Source organism: Lynx canadensis, chromosome A3 (genome assembly GCF_007474595.2).
Source record: "Lynx canadensis isolate LIC74 chromosome A3, mLynCan4.pri.v2, whole genome shotgun sequence".
In the NCBI taxonomy this organism is placed as follows: Eukaryota; Metazoa; Chordata; class Mammalia; order Carnivora; family Felidae; genus Lynx; species Lynx canadensis.
In genome coordinates this window covers 101,886,374-101,912,412 of record NC_044305.1, presented here as the reverse complement: position 1 = coordinate 101,912,412, position 26,039 = coordinate 101,886,374, and the positions used below count along the sequence as shown (strand labels likewise).

At 54.1% G+C, this 26,039-nt stretch overlaps 1 protein-coding gene and 1 long non-coding RNA gene across 6 annotated transcripts in view; both read left to right on the top strand.

The window, feature by feature from the left end:
- The first annotated feature begins 704 nt into the window (after positions 1–704).
- The window catches only part of PSD4 (pleckstrin and Sec7 domain containing 4), a 35,238-nt gene continuing 9,903 nt past the window's right edge, over positions 705–26,039 (top strand). Inside the window, exons 1-5 of one of the 5 annotated variants that reach the window (XM_030311089.1) lie at positions 705–764; positions 20,448–21,525; positions 22,641–22,745; positions 23,032–23,110; positions 23,618–24,002. In XM_030311089.1, the coding sequence (XP_030166949.1) occupies positions 20,557–21,525; positions 22,641–22,745; positions 23,032–23,110; positions 23,618–24,002 (1,538 nt within the window). In that variant the 5' untranslated portion in view covers positions 705–764; positions 20,448–20,556. Of the gene's footprint in view, positions 765–1,751; positions 1,892–12,862; positions 13,141–13,449; positions 13,944–16,144; positions 16,321–20,447; positions 21,526–22,640; positions 22,746–23,031; positions 23,111–23,617; positions 24,003–26,039 lie in introns of those variants that run through there. The other 4 variants (XM_030311088.1, XM_030311085.1, XM_030311086.1 and 1 more) reach the window with 4 other exon arrangements.
- On the top strand, positions 24,009–25,789 carry LOC115510826. Its single transcript, XR_003967850.1, has 2 exons — positions 24,009–25,133; positions 25,674–25,789. It is a non-coding gene; the product is annotated as an uncharacterized LOC115510826 (long non-coding RNA).

Below are 26,039 nucleotides of genomic sequence, written 5' to 3'. Positions count from 1 at the left end.
TTTAGGCAGCATCAGATAAAGAGTCAGTTTCTCCAGGTCGCCAGTCTCTACGAGAGTTAAGATATCACAGGCTATGTTGGAAGAATAGAATCACTTAACTCAGACTTTCACATATGGCGCCTTAATGGCTACAGAAATAGAAACTAGATCGTGCCATGAACTAGGATCCTGGAAAATAGAAGCTTCTTGCCAATGTCAACTTATGTCTGAGGATGTGTTTGCTAAAATATGCTCGTTTCAAAACACAACTATTTGCCATCATGCCACCAATTCCCAAACCAGCGAGCAGAAGTTCTCTGTAAGTGGACAGTCACAGCTGAAATTCTGGACTCCACTCAGACCGTTTTTTCCTGCCCCTGTGAAATACACACAAGCAGTGAGTTTGCAGGAATTCAGAGCAGCGCCCAGCTCGAGGCGTGCGCACATCTGGGTCTGGCCTCAGTTTCCGGTTTCTGGGCCCAGAGACGGAGCGGAGGGCTCCGCCGCGGGCAGCTCAGCCCCGGAGAGCGCAGGCGGGCGGCGTAGCCCGCGCCGCCGCCGTCAGACCAGTCGGACGGCTTCGCCCCCAGCCCGCCCCTCCCTGCCCGCGCCGCCGCCCTCCCTCCCGGAAACCCAGTCCCTCCCGCGAGCGCCCGAGCTGGACGCGCCCGGCCCCGCGCAGTCACCGCCCGCAGCCCTCGCGGTCCCGGCCCGCGCCTGGGCGCCGGGCCATGGGGCAGCCGGGCCGGCGGGAGAGGCCGGAGCAGGAGCCCGGCGGGAAGTGGGTAAGGGCACGTGGGGAGGCCGGGCGGGGGCGGCCCCGCCGCCCTCGACAGCGACAGTGTGCGGGACACGGGGCGCCGAGCCGGGGAGCACCTGCGCGGGGCTGTGGGGACTTGCGCTGAGGTCACCGGGGGTCTGCGGACCGGAAGAGCGGGAACAGGCCGCAGGAGGGTGGACAGTGAGCGCGGGGTGGGGGGGCGGGCTCTCAGAATCCAACCTGATCTGGTGACAGGGATGGCACACAGTGGCGACTGTGCCCCACTGGGACAGTCTGCCCGGGCCTGCCCTGCGGTGGCTCCACAGGCTCCTCCAGAGGGGCTGCGTGGCTCTGGCTCCACTATTAAAACTGGGTGACACGAGGGCTTTACTGCTAATCTCTATTGCCCTGTGCCTCCAGTGACCTCAGACCTCCTCCCTGCCCCCTTGGATGCCGGCCCCTCTCCTAACCCTTCTGGGTGTCTGGCCAGAAAACATCAGAGATTTCTGGAAAGGTAAACAGTGTCTGCTCAGCTGACAAACTCACATCCCCGCTTGGTTCCTTTCTGGTCTAGAATTTAGTCTAGCTTGTCCTTTTGGCAGGACGATGGAGCCAGGATTGGGTGTTCTTTGCTGGTTTTTTCCATGCTGCAAGATGGATTTTGCTGCTCTGGTCAATGCGCTCACCCAGACCCCTGTGTCTGTGGCCTGCATGTCTAGGTCAGGAGGCCGGCATCAAAGTGAGGACCTGGGCAACTTGGGGCTCCACCTGCCCTTGAACCTCATTGGCCCAGCCCTTTCCCCAGCCCAGAGCTGATTGAATGTAATTAGCAACTAATTGAATGTCTATGAGCCCCTCTGCATAAGAAATACACCAAGGTCAAGGTTAGACGGCCGGCTAGGGCTGAGTGATTGATTCTTTTCTTTCAGACCTTGTATAGTCTCTATGTGGGGCCTATGAAGAAGAGTCATTCATTCGTTCAACAGATTCATTCATTCATTCCACAGATATTTAGTGAGTGCCCACTACCAATCAGGCATTGGAAATAGGAGTTGTAGGAGAGAGGAGCAGGTGAATCACGTTATTTCAGAGACTGATAAATACCGTAAAACGAAAGAACCTGGCTGGTTGATGAGCATGGTGGTGAGACAGGTAAGAGCAATTGGCCGCTAGCTAGACAAGGAACTAGCTTCCTGAATGTCGTGGGAGGGCGGTACCATTTTCAGGCCCTCAAACTCTGGGGGCTCAGGATAGGATGTCCTCCGTTTCCATGAGCAGGGACTTGTGAGCTGCCTATGAGGGGGTCAGTGAGCGGCGGATGGGTAGTGAGTAGCTCCTCTCTGGAGCCCTCAGAGTATACTTGTTGGGGAGGGGATGGCTTGTATCTAAGCTTCCCTAGAACACGTGCTCTGTTGGCTGGCTCGCTCATTTGTTCATTCAACAATTCCTTACAATATGTTCCAGGCACTATTCCAGGTGTTAAGGCTACATCAGTGAACAATACAGTCTTTCTTATCACAGAGCTTATTTTCTGGTGGGGAGAAATGGACAGTAAACAACAATAACAGCGATCTGAGTGTCTTGTCTAGAAACGCTATGAAGAGAAGCAGAGCAACTTAAGGGGTTGAAGAAGATGATGGGGCTGTTGTGTTCAACAGAGTGGTCAGGACAAGCTGTACAGAGAAGATGAAATTGGAGTGGAGACCTGCATGTAGATAAGACATAGTTATGGGACTGTCTGAGGGAAGAACATTGCAGGCAGAGGGAAGAGCGAGTGCAAAGGCCCTGAGGCATAAGTAAGGCTTGAACATGCTGGGCATACTGACCATGCTGGAGGAGCGGGTAGGAGGCCAGTGTGGCTCTGGAAGGCCAGCAGGCATTCCAGAGGCTCTCTGAAATGGGGGCTCAGCCTGAGGAGCAGAGGCATCCAGGAAGGAGATGATGCCTCCTGGCTGCTGTGACAGGAAGAGTCATAGGCTCCCCAGCAAACCCAGGGTCAAGGCTGGTGGTTTACACTGAGCAGAACAGGTGATCCCCAGACATGGAGAGTGTGTCTTTTGGCGGGAGAGGCATTGCTTGCTGTTCTTACGCCCAATATCTGCCTAAGAAAAAATCATCACGGGCCCACACTAAGAGAGCTAAAGTGGGAGGCAGATCCCAAGTTTTTCAAATCAGTAAAGACTCTGGAAACTGGATATAGGGAGAAAAAAATTGCCTTCTAGGAAGATTCCAGTAATCTTTCATTCTTTAATTAGGTGATCTCAATAGGTTTAAAAGGAAAACAGTATATAATCAGTGACATTTATTTACTTATAATATTTTTTAATGTTTATTTATTATTGAGAGACAGAGACAGAGCATGAGCATGAGCATGGGAGGGGCAGAGAGAGGAGACACAGAATCTGAAACAGGCTCCAGGCTCTGAGCTGTCAGCACAGAGCCCCACGCGGGGCTCCAACTCCGGAACTTCGAGATCATGACCTGAGTGGAAGTCGGGCGCTCAACCGACTGAGCCGCCCAGGTGCCCCATCTTTTGTTATTTTTAAGATAATATTTACAAGGGTTACAATTCTTTTAGAAAGCATTTTTAAAGGCACGACTTGCATGTGTTAAAACTTTTTATAAATGTTAATTCAAACAGCGCTTAAGGTGCACGGTGAAAACTCTCCCTCCCCCTCCTGTGCTCTGATCCTCAATTTTCCTCTTCAGAGGCAGTTTCTTGAGACTACTTCCAGAGAGATACATTCTGTTTGTAAAGGAGCCTACAAGTATGTGTAACTTCTCTTTTTTTATGCAAATAGTACTAATACTCGGTTCTGCACTGTCTCTCTTTTAAGATACTTGTTCTGATTCAGGACGTAGGGATGTACTTCATGCTTTTTAAATAAATGTGTAATGTCTCACTGAATGGATGTGCCATATTCATCTAGCCAGTCCTCTGTGGCTTCTAGGTTGTTCTCATTTTTGTTTCTTTGCTTGCCATGCCAGACAATAATGTGTGAAGCGTACGTGTTCCTACATACCCGCTCACTTCTGTGACGATAGGAGAAGGTCATGAGCACAGAATGACTGATTTGAAAGCCATGCGTAGTTTAGATTTCTGTTGGTGGTGCCAGCCTGCTTTGCTGACACACACAGTATGACCGAGGGCTTCCGAGACAGCTTGGTTTTCCCGCCGCTCTGCCAGCTTGGTGTGTTATCTCGCTGTTCTTGCCAATGTGACAGATTAAAAAAAAGCAACAACGAAACTGGCATCACGTTGTAGTTTTAATAAGTATGCATAGCGAGTGGTGGTAGGAGTCTCATCTGTTTTTCGCTCTTTGTCTCTGTGAACTGTTCACGTCCTTGGCCTGTGGTTTAAATTGGATTTTTGTCCTTCTGTTGTTGTTTTGATTGCATTAGAAGGGGTCTTACGATTTCTTCTTCATGGCTCCTGTCTAGTCCCACCGACTGCCCCTCACTGTCTTCCCCTACCTACCCTGCTTGTAAACAGCGGCCATTCTGATAGATGTATGGTACGTTTATCCCGGGATCTGGATGTATTCTAGAGAAATACATGACGTTGATTTATATATGCATGTATTTTAAACCACATAAATTGTATTGTGCTACAAATCATGATCTTCTTACTTTTGAAAACTGACGCTGTTTTTTAAAAAGATTGATCTGGGGGCGCCTGGGTGGCTCAGTCGGTTAAGCCTCCGACTTCGGCTCAGGTCATGATCTCCCGGTCCGTGAGTTCGAGCCCCACGTCGGGCTCTGTGCTGACAGCTCAGAGCCTGGAGCCTGCTTCTGATTCTGTGTCTCCCTCTCTCTCTGACCCTCCCCCGTTCATGCTCTGTCTCTCTCTGTCTCAAAAATAAATAAACACTAAAAAAAAAAATTAAAAAAAAAAAAAAAAAGATTGATCTGACTGCTGTGTGAACCTCGGTTCGTTGCCCTGATTACTGGGCTGTGTTCCCTGGCTGGGATTATTGAATTTTCCTAATAGATGATTCTTTCATATTTTATTTATTTATTTGTTTATTTTTGTTGATTTGAGAGAGAGAGAGAGAGCATGAGCAGGGGGGAAGGTCAGAGGGACAGAGAAAATCCCAAGCTGAGCGTGGAGCCCGACTCGGGTTTTGATCTCACGACCCTGGGTTCATGACCCCAGCCAAAATGGAGTCGGACACTCAACTGACTGGGCCACCCAGGCACCCCCTAACAGTTAATTCTTAGTGGCTTGGCCCACAGAGATTGGAGAAATGCTATTATGGGGATAGCCTCAGGGGAGGAGGAAGATTTGAGAGATGGAAAGGAGAGTGGGGAAGGGAACAGAGATGACCAAGAACACAGCGTGAGGGCACTGCGGTGCACAGAAGTACCAGGAACATTCAGGCAGAACATTCAGGTGGCGCTTCAGGCTGTGGATGTGTGGCCCAGGGAGAGGCTGGGGGTCTCAAACGCCGGTGTTGGACCTTCCCCGATGGCACCATGGGCGGAGGTCAGCAGGAAGTATTTTCAAGGGCAGGAGTGATCTGGAGGATGGGGGCCTTTTGTACACAAGAACCTGAGGGGTAGGGGGTCCCTGCGGTTCTCCTGGTGGCCGAGTGGGGAGCAGTGGCACCTGCCGGAGAGGGAGAAGCAGCAGAACTGGGTACCGGGGTCAGGAAGGGTCTGGGCTGGTGTCAGGGCCGTTAACCTGAGAAACCAGGTGGATGTGACGCCACAGACAGGACCCAGGAGGGGCAGGCCTGGGCACAGAGGTGGGAAGGCATATTCATGGGCACATGGACGCACTGTTGGGCCTGCCACTAAATCGAAGCCCTGCTCATCCAGTAGAGGATTCCTGCTGGCAGTTAGGACTCTGGGCTTCAGTGAGTGAGGTCACCCCGGGCAAGAGAGCAGAGCCTGGGGCAGGCACTCTGGGAGAAGTGGATGGACAGGCTGAGCCAGACTAGGAGGCTGGGTGCACTCTCGAACTCTCCCTTTGCTGACTCCACGACTTTAGGAAGGCCTTCTCTCAGCATGGGAACCTGGGTGAGGTAGGAGGCCCTGCCTCCCCGATGTCTCCCAGTGCAGCCTTGGAGGAGGCATAGACGCACAGAGGCAGACAGGAGGGAGACGGCCTCAGGCGGCGCAGGTCTGTGGGCTCTCTCTTCCCAGGGATGAGCCCTGAGGCCCAGGTGCTGTTCCCACGTGAAGCTGCCGTGCCAGGCTGCCCCTCTGTCCCTGCAGGCAAGTGTGCATAGAGCATGGAAAGGTCCCTCCTAGCATCGAAAGAGCACCAAGAAGCCCAGGGCTTTGCTGCTATGGGCAGGGCTAAATCTGGGCACCCCCAGGGAAATCCGGGACCTTTCAGTGGCCCCGGGGAATGCCTTGCTCTAAGTTTTCTCACCCTCCTTCACGATGTCAGAGCATGCCTGTTCTCTGTTTTGTGTAACACCAGAGCCTTGCACTCCTGCTAATTGTAAGCCTAAATTTCTATTCAGCAGTTAATGACTGATCAAGGCTAATTAGCGTTATAAGGAAGACTCCCCGTTCTTTCTTTCTCCAACAGAAATGCTTGAGAGGTTAGAGTCAGCGGCACACAGCGTCTGCTCTTTTGCGTATCTTGTCATGATTTTTGACAGAAGAGTTTTCCACCTTCACTGTTTTAAATATTTTTCCTTGACTACACACAGTTTGAAAATAAAGTAGGCATTATTTGCTTCCATGTGGTCCTAAGAAATAATATCTTATGCAATCATATGTCTGTTGCATCAGTTATATTTTTTAAATGCGTATTCAAATAAAATTTATTAAAAACGTTCACTATGTGTACCACACTCCTACTTAAGCGAGCCCAGCCTTAGATTCATGGAGTCATGGAGGAGGTAGGTAATCTTTGCCCTGTAGGAGAGGGGAAAAAAACTTTTCCTCTAGCGGCTTAGATTCAGGCCGCTGAGACAGGCAAATTAAACTGACAAAAGACAGATTAACAGTAGAAAGAGGTTGGGGCGCCTGGGTGGCTCAGTCAGTTAAGCCTCAGACTTGATTTTGGCTCAGGTCATGATCTCACGGTTCATGGACTGAGCCCCATGTTGGGCTCTGTGCTGACAGCGTGGAGCCTGCTTGGGATCCTCTCTCTCTAGAAATACTTTCTAAAACAAAACAGTATACAGAGGCTTATTGCCATGCCCAGGAAAGCCAACCAAAGAAGTAGGGGGCTTGTTAAGTGGTTAAAAGCTTGCACACCTAACTTAGGAACAGGGAGGCAAGGAGAAAAAGGCTTCTGTGGGAAGAACAAATAGGTTTCTTTAGAAAGACAAATGGGTTTTAGAACAAATGAGGGATGAGAAAGTTTGTGATAATGTCCGTCTCTAGGGTATGGGTGGTCTTTCAGTCTCCTTCGGGGGCCGTAATCTTTCCTAGAGAAGGGATTTGGGAAAGTCTTTATTTTCCCAAAAGAAGGAATTTATGGCACCCTTATTTTCCAGAAGTTGTTGCTTCCAGTCAGGTAAGGGGAGCTCTGAGAAGACTTCTTTTAGCACCTGTCAGACCGCAGATGTCTTCACCTTTAAACAATCCTCATAGCAACTCTGGAATTCCAAGCAGGTCCCCACACCGACAGCAGAGAGGTCCCACTGGCAGCCACTCAGGGTGTGGTGACAGTGCGGGGTCAAATACCGTAGACACCATCGTGGGCCTCCCCATTGTACCCTAGTTCCCGCCTCCCCTGGAAAGGAGGGATGAGGTTGGCAAAGAACCTCCCAGTCTTTAAAGTGTGCAGAAATATTCAACCATTATTTAATTCAGTGTATTTAATTGTCTAGTACCTTTGTTATTTTTGCTGATGGTAAACACAACACATATTTTTTAAAAATTAGATACGTGCCAGAAAGAGCGTGAAGAGCTTAAAATCCTGTGTACTGTTGCCACGCACAGAAAGCCGCTGCCAACCCATGTTTTGGTATTCTGTGGCCTAAATACACACGGTCTCAAAACTTGAGATCATCAGGAATATATAACTGGTTTTCTTAATAATATGCCATGGGCATCTTTCCCCTGCATTAAATACTCTCTAAACATAAGATGGTTAAGGGTGGCCGAGGTTCACCATATGGCTCTGGGCTCTACCATAATCAATTATCCAATTCCCAATCGTGGGTGTTGAGTTTGGGAGCATTTTTGCCGTTAGAAAGAACTGCCTATCCCTGTACCGGAGCAGATGTTTGTGAGTATCTGCTGGGTGCCAAGGGGGCTTGGAGACGGAGGTGACTAGCTAGAATCCCACTCACTGCTTACCTAAGGAGGGCAGACCCGCGACAAGTGGCTGCAAGGAAGGTGCCAGTCTACGAGCCCAGAGCTGGGAGGGAGCCGAGGAGAGGAGCCTTGGAAGACAGAGTCCGGGGCCAGACTTTGGTCCCCAGGAAGAAGAGAGCCAGGGAGCTGTGGCCTGGGCGGCTGTCCATGCACGTAGGGTCAGCCTCCCAAGGCTCCTGTGCTTACCACAGGATTGGGCAACGAAGTCCGAGAGGTAGAAGCTTGTCATCATCACTTCCTGCCCTTTGTCAGGAAACCAGGGGCAGCACTGGTGCCCACATCTGTGTTGGGAGGTTGGTGGTAGCATTCACCGCTGGACCAGACTCCCTTTCCTCATTGCCCTGCCTCTAAGAGACGTCTCCCTCGCATTCGAGAACTACAGGCATTAGGGAGGGAAGCCCTCACCCCACTCTGCCCCCCAGCTCTCCGCTCAGATCCCCAGGGGACCCATAGTCATGTGGGCCAGTGCAACTATAACCATCTAACCTGACAGAGGAATGTCGAGGGAGGCAGGCGTCCTGTCTACACTCACTGAGGCCCCAGGCTTGTGGAGGCTGGAGAGCCGAGGGAATAGGGCCTTTAAGGGAGGAAGGAGCGTGTGGCTTACTCCCAGGCCTCCCTAAAGGACAGAAGTTTGTAACGAAGGCAGGCACGCAGGAGCCCACTGAGGTGCTCCTGGTTTCTGCTCTCACCCTGCCCAGTAGCTGGTGCAGCCCCCCCCCCCCCCCCCCCCCCCCCCCCGGAAGGATGGGAGTGAGCTGTAGCAGCTCAGCAGTTTCTATAAGCTTTGAATTGGGAGAGAGAGTTCAGTAGTGCTGCTCGCTTGGAGAGAAGCCCAGCGCCTTGACACCTGCAGTATGCAGATGGTAACGGGGTGTAGCAGAAAGCAGATTGGCTTGGGTTTGGCAGTCCCGGGTTCAGATCCAGCCAGAGTAACCGCTCAGACCCTCAGCGTCCCCATGTGTTCTCCAGCATGTTCCCCACCCCAGCCTCGTGGGGATTGGAGGTGCTGCTTGTAAAGGGCCTGGTGAATGTCAGCACAGGGGGGCCCTTGGTGAGGGGCGGTCATAAGTCAGGTGCCCATTCCCTTCCCAGCTGCCCCCCTCCTCTCACACCCTCTCAGGAGGGCAGGCTGTGTGCCGGAATCCCCAGAGCCCCTGTCCTGGAAGGTGGGCCCCATTCCCTCATCTGTGCTCAGCTTGTAAGCTGCCACCTCTCTACCTGTGCCGAGCAGCTTCCTCTGCCGGCAAACAGGAAGTCACTCACCTCGAAGGAGGCAGGAAGGGGCTGCCTGGCAAGGCTGCGTGCCCAAGGGCTGTGGTCAGGTCAGGAGGCCGGCGTCCTCTGGGCCCTGGGGATGGGGGCGGTGGGCTGGGTAAGGATCCCCAGGCACGGGGAGGGGTTGCAGATCGAAGCTTCCGCTGGCAGGGGCTTGGGGCCAGGAACCCTTTTCCCTCCGCCTGCCCTCATTGGAGCCACATGGCCACAGAGCCAGTGCCCTCCTGGGCTGTACCCAGGGATCCCCCATCCGGAGTTTTGCGCCTGGCAGCCTTGGGAAGGAGATGGAGCAGAGCTGGTGGCTGCTACAGTCAGGGAGTCTGTTCTTGGAGATAGCTGTGAGCAGGAACATCCCACACCCCCAGAGGCACGCCCCTTGCACACACCAGCCCCCTGGGAGGAAAGGGAGGGGCAGATTCCGTCCCCTGTGGCAGCGTTGTCCTGAAGTGATTAAGGAGGAGATGACAGGTAGCCCTGGGGTGCTCTGGAGGTGAGTGGGTGGTCCTTGCCCTTGACAAGGTCACATCACAGGGAACATGTGGACTCATAAACACATAGAGGAGGCAGATCGCTGGCGCCCCACCTGACCAGCGGCATTGCAGCCACGGGGAACCGTGTGTGTGCCAGGATCACTGGGGTGGTGGAGGGGCTGGACTGCAGGGGGCAGGCCCAGACTCGGGGTGCAGGAGGTCCACCCCAGGTCCTCACCTCCTAATCAGTCCTCACTTTATGGCCACCTAGCTTCGGCCCCCATCGAGCCCCCTGCTCCCCCAACCCCTGCTTGTCTATAACCTCCGTGTGGCCACGTTTCATGGTCATTTTGCTCCTGCCTTACCGTCCTAGACCTTCTAGTGGCATTTGACATAGCTGACCACTTCCTCCTTCTAAAGTTATCTCCTTCCTTATCTTCTGTGATGACACACTCTCATGTTTCTGTCCCCTCCTTGGTGCCCCCTCTCACTGTCCTTTGCCTACTTGTCCCTGTTAAAGCTCGGTCAGCCCCCAGAGGGGCCCCTTCCTGCTGCTCACACGTGGCTCACTTCTGCAGCCCAGTCCTCCCTTCCCGTCCCCTCCAGGCATGGTTTCAGTTGCTTGCTTGAGTTTCACAGGTGTCTTACACCTGATATTTTAAATTTTTTTTTTTTCAACGTTTATTTATTTTTGAGACAGAGAGAGACAGAGCATGAATGGGGGAGGGGCAGAGAGAGAGGGAGACACAGAGTCGGAAACAGGCTCCAGGCTCTGAGCCATCAGCCCAGAGCCCGACGCGGGGCTCGAACTCACGGACCGCGAGATCGTGACCTGGCTGAAGTCGGACGCTTAACCGACTGCGCCACCCAGGCGCCCCAACACCTGATATTTTAAAAAGCAAACTCTGGATTTTCTCCCCAAAGCTTCATCTCCCTGATTGTACCATTTTCAAAAGTGCCATTTGTACCCTTCCAGGTGCTCTAGCCAGCAATCTAGAACTTTCCCCTGACTTGGCAGTGCCCTCCGAGCCACTGACCTGCCTCCCCTGGACCGTGGGAGCCCCCGGTGGTCTCCCTGTTGTCGGTGAGCCCTTGACTGTCTAGTGCCCATGCAACAGCAGATGATCTTAAAAACCAGTCTGGCAGTGCCCCCTGGCCTGTCATTTCTCCACTTAGCATGCACACTGGCTGACCACTGGGGACCCTGTGGGACCTGGTCCTGCCACACCAGCCTCATCTTCTCCCACCATCCCCTCAGCCAGGTGACCAGCTGGCTGCCTTGCTTTCCGTCCCCTTAACTCATGGAGAACTTTCCAGTCTCAGGCAAGGAATTAGATGGGCTGGTTTTTCTTCACCAGGGGATAATGGCCCCCATGAGCATTTCTGGTCTCCTGCCGCTGTCCCTGCTGTCGTCCCCCCCTTGCTCCCCACTCCTTTCTTCCTTGGCATCCATCACCACTTACAATCATGTGTTGATTACTTAGGCCACTTGTTTATTTTCTGTTTCTGTCACTAGATTGGAAGCTCCCTGAGGACAGAGTCTGTGTTTTATTCCTGAGGGGTCAGCAGCTTTTTGCATTGGGACCACTGGAGGAAGGGGCGCTGGCTGGCCGGGGCCACATTCCAGAGAGGCCCTGTGAGGCTGGAGGCCCGGGGGGAAGGTTTGCATCCAGGCTGAGGTGACTGGGTTTGTGGCAGACACAGCTGGGCACAGCGCTGTAAAATCCCAAATACAGAAGGAGGGGCGGCTTGAGGGAGGTGATGAGCCAGGTTTGTACTGCGGGGAGTCCGAGGCACTCATGAGATAAGCCTGCCCCTAACATTTGCCAGCCCCAGGAAGTGAACAGTGGAGGGCCCCGTCTGAGGTGTTCAGATATATAAAAATTATAACTGCGCCTGCCAAAGTGTTCTGTGAAGTGTGTCCTCTCCTCTTACCTCCCAGCTTAATACTGGCCTGGAGGTCCAGGTTTGAATGGGGATCCTCGGCCTCCTTCGAATGTGGCTGTTGCCGCAGAGCTCACGTCCAGCCTCCGACCCCTGCCCTGGACCGCCTCCCCTCCCTCTTCCCACCCTGCACCACAGGCGCACGTGGGGAGCAGCCTGCTACAGGTCCAAGCCCTGTCCACCCGCCCCCGTCCCTCCCCGTCCTCCGCAGTCTAGGGCTGCACAGAGCAGTGATGCAATGCCTCATGGGAGGAACAGGCCATGGGGGCCCCCGAAGCCAAGAATTCCAGGCTCCTTGGGTGCTCTGAGTATGGTGGAGGAGGGCCTGGTAGGCCTGTCCTTGTGGAGGAGGGACACAGATGGCAGAGGGGTAGAGCTGGAGTGAGGCCCTCTAAACTGTGGGCCAGGGTGGCCTCGGTCAGAAGGTGCTCTCTTCATGGGACTTGTATGCGGCGGAATCTCCTGGGCCCTTGGAATTATGAGGAGCTCGGGTGGGGCGGGGACTTTGGAGCCTCAGCAGGGGAGGTGGTGGTGGTTGAGGCGGGAGGAGTAGCTTGTGCAGGGGGAGAAGAGAATGGTACAGGGACCATGGCTCCCCACCAGCCTTTGTCTCACGCTTGTGGACACCTGGGACCTGTGTCCTGCAGATACATGTGGGGAATCCAGCAGTGGGGAACGGATGACAGTTCTCGTGGTCAGACACTCTGAGTTCTAATCTTAGCTCTGCGACTTCCCAGCTGTGCCACCCTAGGCAGAGGCGTAACCTCTCTGAGCCTGCCTCCAATCTGTAACGGGTATAGGGATGCTTCCTCAAGCAGGTGAGAAGAGTTGGCTGGGGTGCTATGGGGGGAGGGGGGGAGCTTCGTGACTGCAAGGCCTTTGTATCAGGCACCCCTGTTACCTACGTGAGAAGTAACGGCACACAGTTTGCAGTATCATTTGTGAAAAACAGGCAAAGAAAAGCTGCAGGGCCCAGGGCCCTCTGTGTCCCACTGGGTGCCCTGCGAGGGACCGCCAGCTGGGGTAGAGATGAGAACCTGGTGACAGAACCACAGGGAGGAAGGGGGTGGGGCCTGTCCACAGTCCAGGGCACAGCACCTTCCCCTTTCTCTCCCGAGGCCCTTGACTGACAGTTCTCTCTGGGCCTGGTGGAGGGCCCGGGGGCCTCCAGCCAGCAGGGGCATGGGGAGGGGGGCCAGAGGCAGTGGGCCTGGGAATGGAGGCCCCTGTCTTGTGGGCAGGAAGTGCGAGGTGCAGAGCAGCTAGGGAGCCCTGGGGAGGCTGCGGGGTGGGAGGGTGAGAGTGTCGGTGAGGAGAGCGGAAGTCGGAAGCACCGGCAGCCACATTCTCCACTCACGGACAGACGGGTGTCCGGACCTTGCATCGGGAGGGCCCGCTTATCCTTTCCTGGGTCCTCTGGAGGTGAGCAAGGCAGACCTGCTTGGGGTGGCGGCTGGGACGGAGCCGGGGGCGGCAGAGGAGGTGGACAGTCCCGTGCGGGCCCTTGTGGTAGCTGCTGGGGCAGGTGGGCAGGAAGGAGGGCTCTGTGGGCCCACTGCGTGTGCACCTGCTGTGAGCCTGGCAGGGCGTCAACCCTCAGCTTCTCTCTCCTTTCTCCCTGTCCCCCTCCTCCCTCAACCTTCCCCTCCCAATCCGGCCCTGCCTCCGATCCCGGCTCTGGCTCCCACTCACCCTGGCTGGGGGTCTGCAGTTGTGAAGAGTTAAGGGGCAGAGCGAAACTCCTTCCTGAACCTCTTGCGGGCCTCCCCAGGCCTCTGGTGACCGCTGTGGCTCGGCGCCCAGGGAGGACTTGTGTGGCCAGAGGTCCCAAGTGAGCCAGGAAGAGGCTGGAGAGAAGGAAGCCAGGCGGGCCTGGGCTTTGGGACAGCTTTGGGTGCAGTCGCTCAGAATCAGCCATTAGGGGGCTCCCAGCTGTACCTCGCCTTTCGGGCCCCACCCTGAGAGAGGCTGGGTTAGTGCCCGGGACCCTGGTTGCTGGCTTGCCTGGGCAGCCTTGGTTTAGGCCTGTTGACCTGACGTGCAGCCGCCACCATTTTACACTGAGAAGCGTCCCTGTTGGGGACACTCTAAGGCCTTCTGCTCATAGTTGTGATCCTCGCGGTGAATGGAGTCTCCAGGAGGGAAAGTCCTTCCAGGGCCTCAGATCCTATGGCTGGTGTCACTCCTCTGCTAAAAAGCAGGGGAGAGTGACCTGTCAGCAGCAGGTAATAAATAACCCTCAGGACTGTTGGGTCTTAGCCAGGTTTGAAGCAATGTGCCTCAAAGGGGCCCGACTCCCCAGCCTCCTGGGGCTTTAGAACATCACAGAGCTGCTTCTTTCTATAGATAAGGAAGCACCGAGCACAGGGATTAGAACCTGGGCTGCTGGGAGACCCGAGAAGGGGTGAGGGTGCTCCGGCCTGGCCCTGAGCCCTCCTCCTGGTCCTTGTCCTTCTCAGGGAGCAGCTGCTCTGGAGACACATTGGTGTTCTGCTCTCATTCTCTCTGTCCCCCAACATCTCTGCCCCAACCCCTCTGCCCCCTATCTTCTCCATACCCCCATTCTCTCTTCCCCCACCCATTTTTGCCCCCCCATTTCTCTGTACCCCATCCTGTCTGCCCCTCCCCCACCCTCCCTGCACACCCATTCAGTCTTTCTTCTCTGTTCTCCCTCTCTGCCTGAGCCCCAGCTGACCCCACCACAGGGTCCTCAGTACCACTGGAGCCTCTCTCTCTCTCTCTCTCTCTCTCTCTCTCTGCACATTTGCATGAAGGCTTCTTCCGTGTGGGCAGGATGTGGGGTTGCCCCTCGTCATGTCTCTCAGTGCTCTGGCCCCAGGTTCAGGCAGGAGCGTCTATCCTGCACCTCCAGACAAGGAACTCCTTTACTCCTCTGTTCTCCGGGGTGGCATCCCTAACCTGGCTCCCGCCTAGGGCTTCATGGGGACAGGCTACCTCCTAAATCCCTGGAGAGGCCAGGAGCCTTTGCTTTTTCCATAGGTAGGAAAAATTTCCAGGGCAAAAGGAAGGAATGTGTGCTGAGTCTGGAAGCTTAAAGGGAGTGAGAGACGGAGACATATAACCCAGATAGAAGGTTCAGGGCCTACTCCGGGAGGAGCTGAGAGCTGAGGGAGCCCACTGGGAGGGTTGTCTGTGTGCTCGTTTGTTTTGGCTTCTCTAAAAGGCCGGCAAAGCAGCAAAGGTCAACTGAGCGAGACATGCTATTTCCGAGCACCTACCGGGGGCCAGGCCAGCAGCAACTTTCAGACCCGTCCGGCTTTATCACAAATCTATAGAATAGCTTTACTCCATCTTATTTCCTTGTTTTATAGCTAAGGAACCAGGTGAAGTTTCTTGACCAGAGTCATACAGCTCTTCGGTCATAGTTAGGGCTTGAGTCTAGTCTGTGAGCCTCTGGACGCAGCCGGGGAGGGGTGCGGACCTTCAAGACTTCCACCTCTCCCCCAGCCCCCTGCGGCCGCCCTGCACTTCGGGGTACAGGCTGTGTGCCCAAGCAGGGGGTGAAAAGCAAACCCAGCTCTCAAAAAGTACAATCCAGGTACCAACTGGTCTCCTTCTTGCCCCCAAGATCAAGGCAAAGTTGCACTGAAGCCCAGGGCGAGGTCAGGCAGGGGTGGAGGGACTCATGCCCCCTTGATTTCCTAGCGATCAGTGTCTGTGTCCCACACGCCCATCAGCCAGACCCAGCTTAGCCTCTGCAGGGCTCTCCATACAAGAGAGAGGGGGCACCACCCCTCTTCCCTCTGCCCCAGCCCCAGCCCCCTCCTATTCCTTCCTCTCACTGTCTCCTGGAGCTCAAAGCATTTTGTTGGATTCCATAGAGCCATTCCACCAAAACTGAGCTTTAAATGTCCCAAGCCATCGAAGGGCCGCTTCATTTTGGAGGTAACAAAACCCATCTTAGGAAGCACCAGAGGCTTTCACCCTCCTTGGTTCTGGTTAGCATACCTGAGATGAGCGATCTCAGAAGAGATTTCACTAAACACCAGGGCTGAAAAATAAAATGAAATAAAAAGTAAAATAAGAAATTTCTAGGTGCAGGAGCCCTGGACTCTGCTCCCCAGTTCCTGGCCCACCTCTGCCTAAGAGGTTCTATCCTACCCCCGGGAAACAGGCCCTTGCTCCATTCTTGACCCTTGCCATGTCAGGCTGCCCTCACCCAGGTGATTGGCAGGACTCCTTGCTGGCCATGGGAAGTGACCTCACCCCTGAGGTCATCCTACCCCTTCATTCAGGGAGGAGCAGTTCAAAAAAAGGAGGAGAGAAAGAGAGGGAGGAGAAGGGGAAGAGAAAGAGAAAGAGAAAGGAAGAAAGGGGTCAGGGGAAGAAGGACCTTCTTAAACTCTCAGTGACGTGGCTTGCACAGGTGGAGTACCAACAAGGTGCTTAAACATGTCTTCCTCAGGTCCTCTCTGTTGACTTGCTGCCTGCAAGCCAGGACCCTACCTCTGGGAAAGCTCTGCCCCAGGGCACTGGGCTTCCTGGGAGAAGGGAAGATATGATTGGTTCATGGGCAGAAGGAAGTTGTGAGGTCAAAATGATGCTACATATCCTCCAAGCCTCAGTGTCTCCAGTCCTTTGGTAAGGTTGTTGAGGAGGGGCTTCCTGAGGATCTGTCCCTCCCACCCACTCATCCATCCATCCATCATCCATCCATCCATCCATCCATCCATCCATCCATCCCATCTGTCCATCCATCCATCCATCTGTCCATCATCTATCCATCCATCATCCATCTGTTCCTCCCTTCCATCCATCCATCCATCCATCATCCATCCATCCATCCATCCATCCATCCATCTTTCATTTATCCATCCATCATCCATCCGTCCCATCCCTCCATCCATCTTTCCTCTCATTTCCACAAACATTTCTGGAGTGCCACTTCTGAGTCAAGCAGGTACTACACCAAACAGTGGGAAAACAGATGAATTCAAGAGACTCTGCTTCACAAGTAATTCATACTTCATTCAATGCATGAAGACCCAAGGGAAATAGATTTATGGGTGGGTAGATAGGGCGCCTGGGTGGCTCAGTCGGTTAAGCATCTGACTCTTGACTTCGGTTTGTGAGTTCAAGCCCCACATCAGGCTGTGCTGGCAATGTGGAGCCTGCTGGGGATTCTGTCTCCCTCTCTCTCGGCCCCTCCCCTGCTCGCTCGCTCGCTCTCTCTCTCTCTCTCTCTCTCAAAATAAAATAAAAATTAAAAAACTTAAAAAAAAAGATTTATGGGTGGGAAGAGAGAATGATACTTAAGAGAGCCACAGACCTGGGATTGGACCCCAGTTCCCCCACTTACCAGCTGAGTTACCTGGGCATATCTGACACTGTCTGAGCCTTCACTCAGCCTTATAAGTAGGGAGGAACTGTTACCATTTGTCTTATTCTTGGGGTGGCTGGCAAAACAGATGAGCCTGTAAAGCACCAAACTGGATAACTGGCACGTTGCAAGGGCTTGGTACGTTCTTTTTGCCTCCCCCATGAGGTTGGGTTTCCAGATAAAATACAGAATGCCCAGTTAATTTGAATTTTTAGAGAGTAAATTTTTAGTATAAGTATGTCCCAAATATCGAGCATCCTGTATGCTTATTTGCTAAATGTGGCAACTCTACCATGAAGTTGCATGCCGCCCATTTGGGACTGCCAGCCTAGAACTGGGAACACCTCCCACTGGACTCTGTCACCCCAGGTGTCCCACAGGTGGTCCTGAACTTCTTGAGTCAACACTAACCTTTAATCCACTTGAACCAAAGCATAAGGACATGCCCTCCGCCCTGAACTTTGTAGTTGGGAGTGGGCATAACACACACACTAGCAGGATTCTGTCCTTCAGCATTTCCATACTGAGACAGGTGAACAGAATCACAAAGAACCTGCCTTCTAGGTGCTTACATTCTGGGAACGGGAGGCAGATGAGAACCATGTGAGTAAACCACCCGCCATCACACAGTGGGGTAAATGTTCTGAAATAGAGAGTGAGGGGTGGGGTGTCACCAGGGTGAATTTAATTGATTCAGAGTCACGGCCTAGTCAAAGTGCATACCTCTTCCCCCATCAAATGCTTGATCTCTCAGTCTGTCTGTTTCCTCCCTCCATTTCCCAGTCTCCACCCCACCTCCCTCAGGCCCCAAAAATCTGCTCTCTTCTCTTTGGTCTCTGGAAAGCTGCTACAGCTTTTCTGATTTTTTTTTCCCCCCTCACACCCATTGAGGAATGTCTGGTTTCTTCTGGGAAGGCAAATCCAATGATCATTTACGTCTAGCAGAGTCATGAACGTTTACCTGTATGGCTCCTTAATTCATATACATATTTATGTAGAATTCTGTACATATTTGCCAAGAGGAGCATGGGGGATGTCCTTTCCACTGGCTGCTGCCAGCATTTCCCAGTCCTGTTATTGGCATTTGAACGTTTCTTATCAAGTGAGTTCACTAATGGGAGTAGGAGAGTTGATGTCATCCAGGCAAAATACTCTCATGCCCACGGGGCCATGCTCTTGAGGCTGGCACGTGTTCACATACAATGTGTGGAGGAGTGAGGACTGGAGCAGAGGTGTGGGGAGGGGAGCCAGCTAAGCACAAATAGACCAGGTCCTGGTAGGGAGGGAAGGTCAGGGGAGGTCAGCCTCGGGGTCGGGGGAAGTGAGCTGTAGACTGGGTGCTTCTTTCCACCTCTGCCCTAAATGGAACTTTCTGCCCGATGTTCCCTGTGCCCTGTGGGCTGCAGTGGTGGGATCTCACCTCCTCACTCATACTTGATCATTCTTCACACAGGCCTGGGGAGGGAGGTTTGGATCTGGCAGGTTGTCCAAGTATAGACAATGGGTTGTGAGGTTCGCTCCTCCTTCTCCCTTGGAAATACGACTATGGCAGGTCTCTTACTCAGAGAGGACGGAGAGTAGAAAATGGACAGCCACCTAGGGGGAGCAAGGTAGTCAGATATCTCCTTTGGGGCCGGCCGAGGATTTAGGGAGCAAAGCATCTGAATCCTCAGCCTATAACTGGGGCTGGTTGTGGGGAGGGGTGTGGGGTGGAGACAAAGAACCAAGAAGGACCCAAGGCCGAGCTAGGAGACCCATAGAAGACCAAGGGGGAGACCAGTGCACATCAGTTTGATTCAGAGCATTGAATACAAGATTAAAAATAAGAAATAGCCCCATTTTGGGGGAAAGGTAGTCTACACAGTCACCGCCAGAACTTGGTGGCCTCGAAGGCGGGACTGGGGGCCTTTCCCAGGGGCCACAACTTCAGGATCATGAGGCCCTAGTTCAGCAATGACAGATTCTTGCTCTGAGTGAGGGATGTGGCGGTTGGGGCAGAGAGGTAAAAGTCCAGAAAAGGATTCTGTTTTTGAGGGACTTTTAGGGGAATGCTCTTAAGAGGAACAAGAAACTGAAATTCATGGTGGTCCTGTGTCATTTCTGTTAGGTACCCTCCCAAAAGAGGGCACAGTGCCAAGCTGTGTTTCTAGGTGACCTTAAAGCAATAGGTTTAAACAAGAGGACCCCCACCTGACCCTGGTTTTCCAGCTCTGGGGGTTCCCATTTATTGAGCGTCTGATGGCAGGCTATAATGTAGGCAACAGGTGGTTACAAGTCAGGGGCAGGTGTGTGTTTATTTGTACCTTTGTTCCCCAAAATAGTTTAATACAGCACACAAGCACACACAAGACTTCACGGTAGAAACACGCGAGTGAGGAAAGTGAGCCAAAGAGAGAACAAGAAAAGGTGGGATGAAGCTGGGGATGGGTTCAGTACTGGAAATCTGTGCTCGAAGGGCCTGTGCACTTGACCCCGTACTTCCTGAGAGCCAGTACCAAGAGCGGAACAGGTTATAAGTTCCATAGCGTCCGCAGGATCAAAACCAGCCACTTGTTCTGAAGAAGCAGGGCCACCCAGAGAGCCACGTAGCTTGTCCACATGCAGAGCATGGAGACGCACGCTTCTGGAAAGTACCCTGGGGCATCCCTCAGCTGCACCCAACTGGTGCGAGTGTGGCCGATGCACCGGGCAGGTCTGAGCAGATGTGGTGCAGCCCTTGGTGGGCACGGCCCTGTACCTCTCTCCTCCCCACGCAGCTAGGTAGGCCCGTGGGCTGCGGGTCCTCCTGTCAGGAGCCCAGGCTGGCTCTAGCCCAGCGCCCCCTCTGGCCTCCACCTGCATGGTGGAAGTGAGAAGCAGCCTCCTGGCCTAGCGAAGGATGAGGCCCCAAAGACAGGAGCCCAGGGAGGCAGAAATAAGGCAGCCTGCACCTTTCTCTCCTGGGTGCCTGCTTCTCCCCCAGGTCTCCCCGCCTCTAGTGTTGTCTGTTTGGCTCCCACACGCTTTGGTTTACGTGTGTTTTTGGCTTCCGTGGCTTGCGTGCCGTTTTGAGGCACGTCCACCTTTGGTTCTTGCCAACCACTTCAGTCCCTCGGTTCTCCAATCCCAATTCCCAAGTAAATCATCTGGTTCGTCCAGTTTATCTTTTCCAGCTAAGCCCCTGGGCCACCTTCAGCCGACAGACGGGGGTCTTGGAGCGAGCAGTTGAGACGGGGGAGGGGGGGGTCGACGGTGCCCTCCTCACCCCGCCGGCGGGGCTGTGGCTGGCAGCATCCCTTAGCCGGGAGCATGGATGTGGCAGGCACCCCAGACGCATCTAATACACTAGACGTGTGTCTCCAGGGGCTCACAGCCTTTGCTAACCTGCATTTGCTCTGGGCGCTTGCAGGGTAGATGTGGGTTCCCAGCGGCACCCCAGGCCAGCGCTCCCCCTCATCCACACGATGGGATTGTGAAGGCGGACATTTCTGGGGCCTCCTGAGCAGCTTGCGCTCCGGATGATGGGTGACGACAGCCTCTCTGAACACCCGAAACCCATGGAGTTTCTCAGCCTCTCCTTGGGAGACGACCTGCGGCCGTGCCCAGGAGCAGACCTGAGGGAGACGTGCGGCCATCCTGACCCTCCCGAACCTTGTGCGGAACAGACCTGGTCCTCTGAGCCTCCAGATTCCACGAAGCCAGATGCTCCTCCCGGGGCCTCGGGCGCAGAGCCTGTGCACCTGGGGAGCGGCTCTTCCCAGGGGGGGCCCAGGCACAAGGCCGCACCCCCCGGGTCACCCAGGAGCAGCCATCCTCTGGGGAGCCCCAGGCAGAGCCAGAGCACGTCCACCCAGGTGATGTTCTGGGCGGGCATCCTGCAGGCCCAGATGTGCGTCCTGGACCTGGAGGAGGAGCTGGAGAAGACAGAAGGGCTCAGGGCTGAGCTGAGGTGCTGCATCCCCACAGCCCCTGTGGAGCTCCCCGCCTTCCCCTCCAGCCCCGCAGGCCCCCGGGGCTCGGGCCTCCACCCCAGCTTGCCCACGGAGGAGGCCTCTGGGAGAGACAGCAGTGGGCCTGAGGGGGAGAATCCGAAGCCCGTGTGGCCGAGGGAGGAAAGGCCGGACTCTTCCCCGGAGTGGGGTGCCGAGGAGGAGAGCGTCTTCTTCGACAACCCCCTCTTTTTGGAGAGCCCTTGCTCGGACACCAGTGCTTCTGGAGCTGGCTTTTCCTGGGGGTTCTCAGACTCTCACACAGATGGGAGACCCGGGCCCCAGTATCCCCAGACCCTGGAGCCCCCGCTCCCAGAAGGCGGAGTGCCATGGGAGCTGGGCAGTGAGCCAGATCTGGGGGTTGGCACGGCTGATCGCAGCGGACACACCACACCTCCATCCCCTGTGCCCACCTACAAACCTCACTTCTTCTCGTGGGCCGTGGCTGACACCACCGAGGGGACCCCTGAAGCACCTTCTGGCTGCGGGGAGAGCGAGGTAAGCCGAGCCCTGGGGACCGACCCAAGGCTGTGCATGGGGACACAGAAGGAAAGGCCTTTCTCTGTGGTCACGGGGCCCAGAACACTCTTCAGATACTAGGGCCTTTTGGAATGCTGAAGTAATATAGCTGAAAAGCAGGTCCGGGGTGGCCTTCAGAATTATGAGTCCTTCGTTCGTTTCATGAACGCCATGATGTCAACAGAATACGATGGCAATTAAGTGCACAAATGTCTCCATCTCACCAGTTTCAGGGGGCTGTGTCTGGACACATTTGGAGAACAAACAGCTCCTCCAATTGCAGCGTGTTCCAGGCTATTCTTAGTCTCCACCCCTCCCACCTCCAAGACCTTCCCAGCTGTAACAGGGCAGAGTTCAGCCTGCAAGATGACCTCTGCCCCTGGCCGGGAGATGTCTGTTTTAGGAGTCTTGTCCTCTCTTTTCTTGAGAGATTTTAGCATTTAGTTACTTTTAGTTCACCATCTTTCAACACCCCCCCCCCCACCCCCGTGTTGATAGATCAGGCCCCTGCGACAATGGCAGAGGTCCTTGAGATCAACTAGGACAAGTTACGGGGATAAGTGATGTGAGACAGCAGGGAGCAGTTTTCCCAGGGAGACCTCTGCTTAAGAGATAAGGAAAGTCAAGGTGGCAGAGCAGGGCTGTAACTTTCTAATCTCTGTTTGCAAAGAACAATGCAGAAGAGCCATTAACCCGAACGGCTCTCTCACCTGACCCCAAGATCAGCGATGCTGCTGGGGACTGTTGCAGTCCCCTCACCCGAAGGCTGGGGGTGCCCAGTGTGGGCCGTTATGGCTCTGTACATGACCCTTGTTGCTCTGGCGCCCTTGGGGTCCTCAGAGGGAAGCCTGGGAGCCCCATCCTCACAGCAAGTGGCACTTGCTCCCATCCCAGTGCCTGGGTGCTGCCACTCTCCCTAGAATCCAGCCCCCCTGGGGCCGGTGCTGCAGCCCATGGAGGGAGGAGGCTGGCGGCAGAGAAGGCAAGAAGTCAGTGAGCCTGGATGGGAGGCCCCGGAGGCCTTGTAGGGCGTGTTAAAGGCCCTAAGAACAGTTTCCCTCAGGTCAAACCTCTTGCCTCTCTTTCTCTCTAAGACTTCTCTGGGAAACAGCTGTGACCCCACCGCGTCTGCAGCATCCTGTGTGGATAAAGCCTGGGACGCAGGACCTAGCCCCGCCATACATCCTGCATTACCTTGGGCAAGTCATTTCCCCTCTCTTGGCCTCCCCTGCCCCATCCGTATGGAGGAACACGAGCCCGGTGATACTAGGGCCCGGCACCAGCACTTCTGGGATGTGGGTCTTTTCCCATCCAGGATTCCTCTTCTGAACTGAGGACCCAGACTAGACTGGACTGGGGCCATGTTGTCCGGGTGGGAAGACAGCAGGGAGGGAGGGGCCCTGTTTACTCAAGTCATTCTCCCTTCCCCACCTTCCCCTCTCAGTGCCTCCAGGGCTCATGGAGATCCTGTGCCTCTCTCAACAGGCCCTGCCCAGCCCTGAAGGCTGGCAGACAGAAGAGGGTCCTTCCTGGCCCCGGGGGCCTCTTCTCTCCCAGGACAGAGGTGAGACCTATTATGGGCTCTGGGAAATTGGGTGATGGGAGGCTTTGGATCCAGGTGGGGACAGAGATCATCCTTGGATTCACAGGTGTCATTGAGAAGTCTCATTATATTTTCTTGGAGCCAGACAGACTTGGGGTTTAATCCTGCTTCTGCCTCTGTGACTTCATCAGGACCATGGGTTTGAAAATGCTCATTTCATAGAATAAATGAAGAAATGGACAAAAGACCCAGCGTTTCTGATGCCTGGGTCCTAGTCGTTTAGGAAGTCCTGAACCCCAGGTTGCCTCGGGACTGGAGTCCCCTGGGAGCTCTCTGGCCACTGCCTCTGCATGTGGGAGGTCACTGCCCGAAGGAGGGACAGAACGTGCTGCCCAGCTCCAGGGGAGGAGCCCCGGGGAGGGAACTCGTGGAGGTGGCTTCCCAGGCTGTTTTCCTGGCTCTGCCGCACCCCTTTGCCCTCAGTCTGCCTCTCGCCCCGTGTCAGCTTCACTCCATGCTCTTCCTCAGGTGACAGTGATGCTGAGTGTCCCCAAGAATCTGCTCCCTGCACCTTGGCTCCTGGCTCCCCAGGGAGCCCAGCGTCTTCACCGGAACCTAGCAGCCCTGAGTCTGAGAGCAGAGGCCCTGGCCCCAGGCCCAGCCCTGTGTCCTCCCAGGAAGGCAGCCCGCGGCTCTGGGGCCCCCTCCAGGGCAGCAGTTTTCCCGAGTGGACACTAGATGCTTCATGCCCTTCACTCCTGGAGACAGATGGGGCAAAGCCAAGTTTCCTGGAGAAAGAGGAGGCCAGAGACGCTCCAAACCCAGGGAAGGAAGTAAAGAGTGAAGGCCCAGCCAGGACTCCAGAGGCTGGAGCCGTCGTCCAGCCTGGTCCTCACTTGACTTCTACAGAAGGGTAAGTGTTAGACTAACCAGCTCTCTAATTGTGGATACATTTAGGAATGCCCTGGTCTGGACAGAGTGTGAGAAATGCACAGTGGGATTTAACACACTAATATCTATTAAGCCAGGAGTATAGGACTGGGTGACAGAAGCTTTGGGAAATACTGAAGGGTTTGAAAGTACGAGAAACCAAGAAGCAGACAGTTACACACGTGGGGTGGGATTTGTGTGTGCTGAGGCAATGCCCTGAGAGTCTGGGCACCGGGAGAGGAGGAAGGGGAAGTGTTCGGGGAACCTGACCGGGGCCAGGTGCCCAGAAAAATAGGAGTCGTGCTAGGCAGGGCTGGGGAATGTGAAGGTCAGAGCTTGTGATGTGGGGATTACACACTGCTTTGAATTTGAGATGTCTAGGAGAAATCCATCCGTGAGCCTAGGTCCAGGGTGCTGGCTAAGATCTCAGGGGAAGCCGGAACACCAAGGGGAAGTTTGACTGGAATCAAGGGGGTGGATGTTGGGGCCCATGGCAGGATTGAATAGCCCCAAAACTGTGGCCGGAGGCAGGAACAGGACACCTGGGAAGCCAGCGTAGATGTCTGCCTGCCCCGGGAGGCACCTGGGGTCTCCACCCAGGAAAGAGGTTTTGTTCTCTGGCTGGCTGAGTAGGGACATACTGAAGAGACCAGGAGGCACCGGTGACAGTTCTGCTCGCACCAACTGGAAGGTTGGCCCCACTCCTAGCTCAGTGTTACTGGATGATGGGGACAGAGCCTCAGGCAGTGCCAGAAACCAAAGCATCTTCCTCATGCGTCTGGAAAACTCCACTCTGGAGTCTCTGGAGGTGTTTGGAGGCTAGGTAATCAGGGGAGTCTCTCAGAATCTGAGAAGACAGGGCTTGTCATACCAAAACTCCAGTCAATACAACCCAAAAGTAAGTAAATCTGCTTAAAATGAGAAGCATACTTTCATAGTAAATAATGAAACAAAGGCTTGATCGGGGCTTTGCTTGCTATGATGTTAAGTATTACATAAATAAATAAGTTTAATCTTATTTTCAGCACAATATACGATTAATGTTCCTGGCCTGAGTCTGCTGGCCCCACGAGATGTCTCCTTTGGGCCTGACTGTCACAGTGAGGTCACAGAGGTTATTTTTATTATATTTTATTTTACTTTTCATTTCATTTCAGTTCATTTGTTTTAATGTCTATTTTTGAGAGAGAGAGACAGAGTGTGAGTAGGGGAGGAGCAGAGAGAGAGGGAGACACAGAATCTGAAGCAGGCTCCAGGCTCTGAGCTATCAGCACAGAGCTGGAGGCGGGGCTCGAACTCAGGAACTGTGAGATCATGACCTGAGCCGAAGTCAGACACTTAACCGACTGAACCACCTAGCACGCCCCTCAATTCATTTATTTTAATAACAGCTTTTTTGAGAAAGAATTCACATACCATACAATTCACCCATTTAAAGTGTCCAATTTAAGTGCAAGCAGGATGCATTGCCCCATGTCAATCCTGTGACAGTTCATATTTGCCTTATTTTTTCTACCCCCAAAGTAACTCCCCATTGTAACAACGCTAATCGACTAGGTCGTTCCTATAAACGTATTTTAGGGCTTGCTCAGCTGGGTATTCACATAGTTCCGTTTAGGTGTGACAAATGTGTCATTATTTTTCTTCTCTTCAGTTGTCCAGTGGACTAAATCCTCCAGTTCCTTGTTTGTCAGTGGCTTTCCATGTGATTCCTGGAACCTTCTGGCATCACTTACACGGACTTCATGAAATTAAACGTTTTTTTGGCGAGATTTGTAATTTCACTTTTCAGTGGGTCTCTGTTATGCTGGCCCCGCCTTGCTGGGTGCGTTAGAAGCCTCAGGAAGCAGTGAGGAATGAGCAGCAAAGACATGCCCCGGGAAGGGGGGTGGGCAGCCAGAGATGGACATTTGTGTTAAAGGAGAGAGTGCTGTCGAGTGCAGCCTAATTTTATAAGTGGCCGGCTGATCAGTGAACATTTTCACGTTCTGATGAGTGAACATCCGTACAGCCCCCTAAC